This window comes from Leptodactylus fuscus, chromosome 4, assembly GCF_031893055.1.
Source record: "Leptodactylus fuscus isolate aLepFus1 chromosome 4, aLepFus1.hap2, whole genome shotgun sequence".
Taxonomy (NCBI): Eukaryota; Metazoa; Chordata; class Amphibia; order Anura; family Leptodactylidae; genus Leptodactylus; species Leptodactylus fuscus.
Genome location: NC_134268.1, coordinates 36,636,209 through 36,645,232, shown reverse-complemented (window position 1 = coordinate 36,645,232; position 9,024 = coordinate 36,636,209). Strand labels below are relative to the sequence as shown.

General features: G+C 39.5%; 1 protein-coding gene across 1 annotated transcript; it reads right to left on the bottom strand.

The window, feature by feature from the left end:
* Nucleotides 1-3,436: 3,436 nt before the first annotated feature.
* KCNS2 (potassium voltage-gated channel modifier subfamily S member 2) lies at nt 3,437-7,364 on the bottom strand. Its single transcript, XM_075270329.1, has 2 exons — nt 6,684-7,364; nt 3,437-5,437 (listed from the first exon to the last, which is right to left on the bottom strand). Exon 2 carries the CDS (start codon nt 5,414-5,416, stop codon nt 3,974-3,976), a length of 1,443 nt encoding a protein of 480 aa, XP_075126430.1. The 5' UTR covers nt 5,417-5,437; nt 6,684-7,364; the 3' UTR covers nt 3,437-3,973.
* Between the last annotated feature and the right edge of the window lie 1,660 nt (nt 7,365-9,024).

Genomic DNA, 9,024 nt, shown 5'->3' with positions numbered 1-9,024 from the left:
GTTTAAAAATTATATATATATATATATATATATATATATATATATATATATATATATATATTTATTTATATGTTTCAAATCAACCTCCTTATCCACAAAACAATAACTAAAAAAAATTAAAAAAAATGAAGTATAAACACATTAGGTAACCGCAACTGTAACCCTATAAAATGATTTATCCCATAGCAGGAAAAAAATCAGAATGGCCTTACTGCCGATCTTTCATTGCCGCTACAAAAAAAATTAATAAAAAGCAGTGAAAATGTCAGACAGATTGATATCAATAAAAAATGTAACTTGTGCTGCAAAACAGATGCAGAATAAGGTAATTTTTAGGTTTTTTAAAAGGTTTTTTTTTTATTTTTAAAGTTTTGGATTATAAATTTGTTAACTTCATAATCATACCAGCCTGAAAAAGTTAGGAGACACTGAACACCTTAAAAAATAAAACCCATAAGAAGCATATCTTTTACCACCTCATTATGGATTTTTTTTTTTACAGATTCCTGGTATATTGTACAGAATATGAAATGGTTCCATTAGGAAGTACAATTTATCCTGCAAAAAATTAGCCCTAATGCAACGAATGGGAATATTAAGAAATTTTGGAAGGTGGGGAGTAAAAAATGTAAATTAAAAAAAATTAAAATGGCTGCAGGAAGGAAGGGGTTAATGATAGGTGGGTATCTCACCTTTGAACCTCTATTGTCTCAAGTTATACGAGCACTAATACTCAGTAAGTGCTCACTCACATGGCAGGGTATATCCGATGCGTGCTATCCATTGTATTAACAGCCAGCACACGGCCCTACAGACTTTCATGGATTTTTTTCAGACGATTTGAGATAAAAAATAAAACATGCGACTTCTACAAATCTTTGTACCAATCCCAGTTACAGCCCATATTCTATTGTATTTTGCACCCTGGCCGGCCCTTATTTGGTAAGTTAACAAATTTGGCAAATCGAACCACAAAGGTATGATTAGGTTCCTATTAAAAGCCCCATATTGGTTTGGAAGACATTTTAGACCTGACAATTTCCCTTTAAACCTTTACGTATTCACTTATAAAGCAATATTGTCGGTGCATAAAGGATGATATCGGACTTTGTGTCTTGTCAGTTGCGGATCCTAAAGAGCTTTGTTTGCTCTGAGCCGCAGAAACACAGACAATGAACAGCGAAACAAGCAATAACTAATACGGCTGTATTCACACTGACATATTTTTGGTAAAAGTGTTGTCTATGTGTACAATAAGCTTATAGCATAGACTCGTTCTGCTGAGGCCCCCAGCCAGTAATCTATAGGAATACAACACAGAACATGTATAATGCCCCAAAGCAAAACCACATGGAAACAACATGGAAACAAAGAGATTTACCAGGTGATAAATGTGTCATTGTTGCAGCAGACACCTCCACTGATCACAAGAATAAGGCTACTACAAGCACACCCCTGTATTGACATCAATGAGGGGGTTCCGTTCCGACATCATGGAGATATAATCATCAAATGGACTGCAGCAATGGACGCCCCCATCGGGAAAGCCTTGGCCTATACACTCGGTTGTGCGCATGAAGGTCTAGGATCCCCTGTGCCAACATCAGTCTCGTATACGTCCGCTTACAACCTTTTATTTCAGAGGGTAGACTCATGTCGGGTACTAAAGTGACCATGGAACAGATTAGAGCTCATCCATTGCTTTTCATCAGGGTCCATTAAATGGTGTCAACAGAACCCATCATATCAATCCATCCCTACCAATAGATAGGTCAGGGTCATCTGAGTCACACAGTGTTTTTCCCTTCTGAAACAGTTGCTCTGTTGCTGAGATATTACTGTTTTTGTCAATATGCAAATGAGCTCTTTGGAGCAACGACAGCATTGTGATTGCTCCATAGAGGTAAGCGGTCCTACCCTCGGTGCACCAAAGAGCTCAATTCCATATTGACAAAAACAGCAATATATTGGCAATGGAGGCTTAAGGTGGAAACACCACTTGGATCAGGTGACCCTAACCTATCTATCTATGGGGCTGAACTGATATTTTGGGCCCCGGGACAGACTCCCTTTAAGTGCCCTTCTTGATCATCCTAAACATACATTTCTCTTGTGAACTTGCTTTGGGTTTATTTTTTTATTTTAAATCACCATGAAATTCAGGAATATTTTACAAGTATTTTCTCTGGTGACATTTTTTATGCACATTTTTGATATTTTTTTCAGGTATATGGTGTTTTGCAAAACACACAAAACGCCTAAAAACACACCAAAAGTGAAAAAAAAATAAGACACAAATATCACACTGTGGTGTGTCTTAGAATTCCATATTACCTTACAGATGACATCTGTGTGCAGTGTTTTTGCTGAAAGACAAGCAGCAAGAAACAGCAAGAAAACATTGCAAATAACTGCATTTTCCTAAAATTGCTATGTTTGAAATCATTAAATTGAGAACCATGATGATTTGTGAAACAAGGTAAATTTATACGACATTGACTCAGACTAAAACTTACACGCAGCTTTCCCAGGAAAGAAAGTAACAGCATCCTATGCTCTAGCACAATGGCGCCCATACCAGCTTCATCCTTAATTTCACAGGTCTTGGTGGTGAACACATGACGTTTCAACAAATGTAAAATTCACAGTGGACTACCTGAGCTGTCATGTATTGTAGGTCACATTAGAATCTGTACTTGGGCATTTATATGGATATATATGCTGTAGTTATGCCTCCATTTATATGGATATATACGCTGTAGTTATACCTCCATTTATATGGATATATATGCTGTAGTAATACCTCCATTTTAAGGATATATACGTTGTAGTTATACCTCCATTTATAAGGATATATACGCTGTAGTTATACCTCCATTTATAAGGATATATGTGCTGTAGTTATACCTCCATTTATAAGGATATATGTGCTGTAGTTATACCTCCATTTATAAGGATATATGTGCTGTAGTTATATCCCTGCTCTGTGTAGTGGAGTTCTTATTGTGACTGCAGCATCTCTGCACAGATCTTCCGATCCACTGCTCCCTGTTGTCCTAAGCACAACATCAGAAGGTGTGAACAAAGACGTACACAATACAGCTTTAGGGTCATGCACACAGTGTTATTAAGGCTATGTTGTCTTTGGGGTTGTAATAGGACTACCATAGAGGTACATAAAAGGGTTCCCCTGTCTGATTCCCTGCAAATTGTAGAAAGCTCCATCGGACTCTGTATAAGAAAGCATTACTTCTAGAGGGAATGTCTTGTATATTTGCTAGCCATACAGGTTCTGTGCACACTGCTCTGTACAGTATATATCCCTATGTGCCAGTTTGGTAAGATGTGCTACAGCCGGCTGCACAACATAGGACACATGATATTTGGAGTAGTCAAAAGTAGACATTAAACTACAGCTACAACACCACAAGTAAAAAACATACATTTTATTTCAATGATGACACATTTGGTTGAGAACTGGTTGTATAAATGGTACATTTGGTTGAGCAATGGACATACGTCTTACATAAATCTGCAAGTCACAGTGAGCGAAGGACCCTGCCCAACAATTACAGTACTGGATGTTCATTAAGCCAATGCTCCCAATTAACAGTAGATTAGACAGCGCATTCCCATACACAGGACTCACGGACACATTGCACTTTACACACACGGTTGGGGTCAGTTGCTGACATCGTCACAGGGACACCTGGATACATTTAATATTGCTCATAGGTTTAACAGTGCTTACACAGGCTGGACAATTGCACAATCTGTTACATACGACACATGGAAGCCAGGCAGTAGAGCTGTGCCAGTCATTTACACAAGGCTGGCACATAGCTATGGTGTACAGTGATGGGATCCCGAAAGGAGAACAGCTCCCACGCATGGAAATGTAGTACCCATGTTATTTTTAGTAGTGTCGCACTGAACAGGTGGATGGTGTGAATGAAGGTGTAACTATCAAGCTCTAGTTTATCGACTCATTTAGGCTCTGCTCACTGGGGGTATTCTTACTTAAATTTGTGATGCTTGCCATTAGCGATTTGACCCTTTGGGCGTAGTAGTCCCTTAGATTAACTGATGCAATGTCTTTCACCCCATCTCCAAAATCACAGCTCCTCATAGCATTCTCTAACTGCTTCTGTCGTCTGTAGAAATGGGAGAATTTGTTAAAGATGAGGGTGATGGGAAGCACAACAACCAATATTCCAGCCAAGATGCAGGCAGAAGCAGTCAGTTTTCCAGCTATGGAGCCAGGGACCACATCCCCATACCCAACTGTGGTCATGCTAACAGTGGCCCACCACCAGCAGGCAGGGATGGTGGCCAACCCATCATTGTCCTCCTTTTCTATAGTATAAGCCACAACAGAGAATATAGATATCCCTACGGAAAGATAGAGCAACAACAGTCCCACCTCCCTGTAGCTGTATTTTAGGGTTGCCCCCAGGGACCTCAGCCCTGTTGAATGTCTAGCAAGTTTTAGGATACGGAATATTCTCATGAGTCTCAGGACCTGGGCGACTCTCCCTAGGTTTGCTAGAGTTGGAGAGCTCTCCACCACTAAGTTCACTATCAAGGTGATATAAAATGGAGCTATCGAAATAAAATCTATGATGTTTAATGGATGCTTGAAGAACAAAGTCATATCTGGAGATACAGCAAAACGCACCACCAGCTCTAGTGTAAACCAAGCTATTCCAAAGTGCTCCACAATCTCGAAGCGAGGGTCCTCCTCAGTGCTGCCATTAGCATTGACAATCTGGAAGTCTGGCAAACTATTGAGGCACATAGTGACGATAGATCCAATGACTACCAAAATGGAGAGTATGCTGAATATCCTGCTCAAGATGGAGTATCCTGGGTTATCCAGTGCAAGCCAAAGTCTTCTCCTGAAGTTCCCAAAGAGTTGTCTATCAAACTTGGAAGCATCGTGATAAAATGCCAAGATCTCATCAAAAGAGGACGTGGTGCTTTCCTGTTCGCTTTTGTCATCCCACTGATCCTGCTCTGGTTCCACCTTCCTCCCATGATAGCTGTAACTACAACAGGAGTCTATGAAGAATTCATTGATTCCCCAGTATTCGATCTCTTGGCAGAAGGAGAATACACAGAGTTCCCCCATAACATGGAGCTTCCCAGTGTTGTAAAAATGTAAGACGTAAGGGAACAGCTCTGGGTTCCTATCGAAGTAAAATTCATTCTTGGTGTCATCATAGTCATCACACAGTTCCAGGATCGACTCCTTTGATTGACAGGCCAGCAACTTGCACAATCTTGTCTCTGGGAATCTTAGAAGTATGTCATATCTTAACCTCTTCTTGTAACCTCCGACATTTATACTAATCTCCGTATCTTCAAAATCACTTTCCGACAAATCCCTCAATGGTGTGCTTGTCATATTGAGCATTCAGCCTCTACAGAAGCAGACCTGGAAGAGAAGCAGAGGCATGAGCAGAAATACTACACAACCCAATGTAATTACAAGACTCCTTCCTGGAATCCCCAACTACACAACGCTAACTGCATGCAAGTTGTAGTAAGAAATGCAGGACTTGTTAACCATTTCAGGAGACCGAATCATCATTAGACTCCGTGAGGCAGGGAATAACACAACTGAGAGACCAATAATTCTGCTAAATCTGCACGTAAGACATGCAAAATACCTTATTACCTTGCCTATCCATGTCTGTGTGTCAAATACATGTCTACAGGTCCTACTAAAATATCATCCAATAGTTCAGTGTGATATTGTGCCGTTAATTAGATGAATATGACGTCATCTCTTTAGTTTATTCTGACATCATACCTTGAATTAGTCGAATATAATATACCTTTTATTAGTCTAAAATGACATCACACATATAATTAGTCTAATATAACATTATCTCTGTAATTAGACTAATGTGACATTATACCCTAGATTAGTCTAATATGACATCATAGCTTTAATTAGTCTCATATTACATCACATTTCGAATTAGTCTGATATAAGATATCTTTATATTAATATGGCATCATACCAGTAAATAGCTAAATATCATACCTTTAGTTAGCCTAATATGACATCATATCATAGATTAGCCTACTATGGCAACATACCGTTAATTAGTCTAATATGGCATCATAGCTTTAATTAGTCTAATATAAAATCTTAGGTCTAATATGGCATTATTCCATTAATTATCCTAAGATTACATTGTAGTATTAGTTAGTTTAACATCATACCTTAGATTAGTCTAATATGGCATCATACTATTAATTAGTCTAATATGGCATCATAGCTTTAATTAGTCTAATATAAAATCTTAGGTCTAATATGGCATTATTCCATTAATTATCCTAATATAACATTGTAGTATTAGTTAGTTTAACATCATACCTTAGATTAGTCTAATATGACATCATACCTTAGATTAGTCTAATATGACATCATAGCTTTAATTAGTCTACTATTACATATCTATAATTAGTCTAACATAGCATGATATAATAATAAGCCTAATATGACATTATACAATTAGTAAATCTAACATTACAGCTTTAATCTAATAAGACATCATACCTTAGATTATTCTACTATGACATCATAGCCCTGATTAGTCTACTATGACATCATAGCTGTATTTAGTCTACTATGACATCACAGCTCTAATTAGTCTAATATAACACCTTACCTTTAATTAGCTGAACTTTACACCCACCTGCATGGGTTGCCTTGGAAGGATTTGCAGACTCTCTGTCCATGTCTCCCCTTGCAGGAAGCAGTGCTTGTCCTCATTAGACTTTCTTGCTTGCTGATAGATCTTGCACTTTTCAGAAGGTGATGTGACTCCTAAGACACAGTCCAGGCTGCTGAAGTTGTAGTGTCAGGACCTGTTGGTTGGTGCTGAATGCTGGTGCTGAAGGGACAGCTCCCATGCCTGTCACCTCTCAGCTGCACTGCCTGCTCCTAGTCCATGTGTCATTGTCTCCCCTTTGCTTGCTGACTATTCCCCAGATGAGCAGGTTTGTTGTTCTTGCAGCCCTGTAAACCCCGCCTGGTTGCCCAGGTGCTCCCTGTGACTGATGCGGGCTGGAGAATGGATTTCCTCTGCATCATGAAATAAGGGAGGAGGTAAATGATGAGCTGCCTGTCTGGAAAGCAAAGTTCACCCTACACACAAGCTATGGAGGAGCCTGGAGAGCTGAGTGCAGCCATGGCTAGGAGCTGAGCTTAGTGGCAGCCTTGTGAATCCTCAGGTTACACATGGAGCAGACATGATCCAGGCTGCAGTCAGATGCTGGAGCTTCCTACAATGACATATCTCTGCTCTTACACACAGTCACTGCATTGTTTACAGCCTCACTCATACACTGCTGCTGTGTGAATCAGGGCAAGTGACATGGCATTGGCACAGGCTCAAGTAAATCCTATACATCAGCCAAGTCCCAGGAAAATCCTATACAACATCCATAAACCAACATTAATTCAGATCAATACAATGAATGCATCCCAGTCTCCATGGCATGCACTGACAACATGTGGTTTGACACTTCTAATAGACTACAACATACACCATATAATGCTGAGATGTATAGCTCCACCTGTAGGATGGATATAGGGCATTGCTATAGGGATGTAGATTTGGCTTAAGTCTTTTAGGGTACACCTGAACCCCTCTGCAGAGTGTTAAGGGGACAGTGAATTCTGCAATAATTACATAACCATTGTGTATGGCTATACTAAACTATAAGGTGTATACAGTACTGTGCATACATTCTAGACAGGTGTGTGTGTGGGGGGGATGTTGCAAAGTAAGAATGATTTCAGACATGGAGGGGTTAACAGTTTATTTTTTTTAATTAACAAAATGAAGTAAATGACCAAAAGAGAACTATAAATCCCATCAATATTCGGTCTGACCTTTGCCTTCCATCAGTTCTTCTCGGTACTTGCAGATGGTTTTGGAAGGGTTGTTCCCGCCATCTTGGAGAACTAAGCACAGATCTCCTATGGATGTAGACTTGCTCCAATCCTTCTGTCTCTTCATGTCAATCCCAGACAGACTGGACAATGTTGAGATCAGGGCTCTATGGGGGGGTTGTATCATCGCTGCCAGGATTCCTACTCCAATCGGTGGTCACACCAAATATTGATGGAATTTAGATTTCTATTTTCTTCTTTCACTTAATTTTTTTTTAATTGACAAAAAATAAACTAGTAACAATTGTATTAGTGAAAGCATTGTTACTTTTTGACATTCCACCTCGGCCTAAAACTTTTGCACAAGACTGTAGATCCTGCACCATTGTGTGTAGTGCACATCATTTTAGGGGTCTGAGGATCTTTAATATATCAAAAATGGCCATGATCAGTATGATACAAGATCCTGGAAATTACATTTGCTCTATATGGCGGACAAGCCACTCTTCTTATACAAATGCCTTGAAGTACATTGGTCCTGTCCCACATGATAGAAACCTTGTTATAGGAGCTGAGCAGATCAATTTTTTTTGGGGAAAAGATTCTGTATAGATTGTAACTAGCTGGAATTCTGTACTTGGTGAGACCGCCCACTGGACACTTCAGTATAGAAAGAGCCGCTGGTTGCTGGGAATGGCAGGAGCTGCATTGTACTGTATACTATGAGGCTGTATATCTCCTGTAACTGGGGCGAATATATAAGCAAAAAAAAAGAAAAATAGTAATAATAAAATGTGCTCTGCCCCTCAAAGGTCTATTATGGGGGACTAGGGTTGAGCCGATCTTGAGATTTCAGGATCGTTTTTAAAATTCAATTTCCGATCATTTTCCATCTGAACCTGATCCCAATTCCTATCCTAATGCAAGTCAATGGGATTTCTTAATGATCGAAAATCGGATTTAAAAAACGATCCTGTTCACTACACAGCATGGAAGCCAAAAATTGAAGGCTTCAATTTTTGAACTCCACGCTGTGTAGTGATTAAAAAATCTGTGGGCTACTTAGTCCCCCCACTTACCTGCATAGAACCGCTGCTGTCTCCCCTCCCAGT

Coding starts and splice junctions, on each gene's coding strand:
- KCNS2 (XM_075270329.1), bottom strand. CDS start 5,416: ATGCTCAATATGACAAGCACACCATTGAGGGATTTGTCGGAAAGTGAT.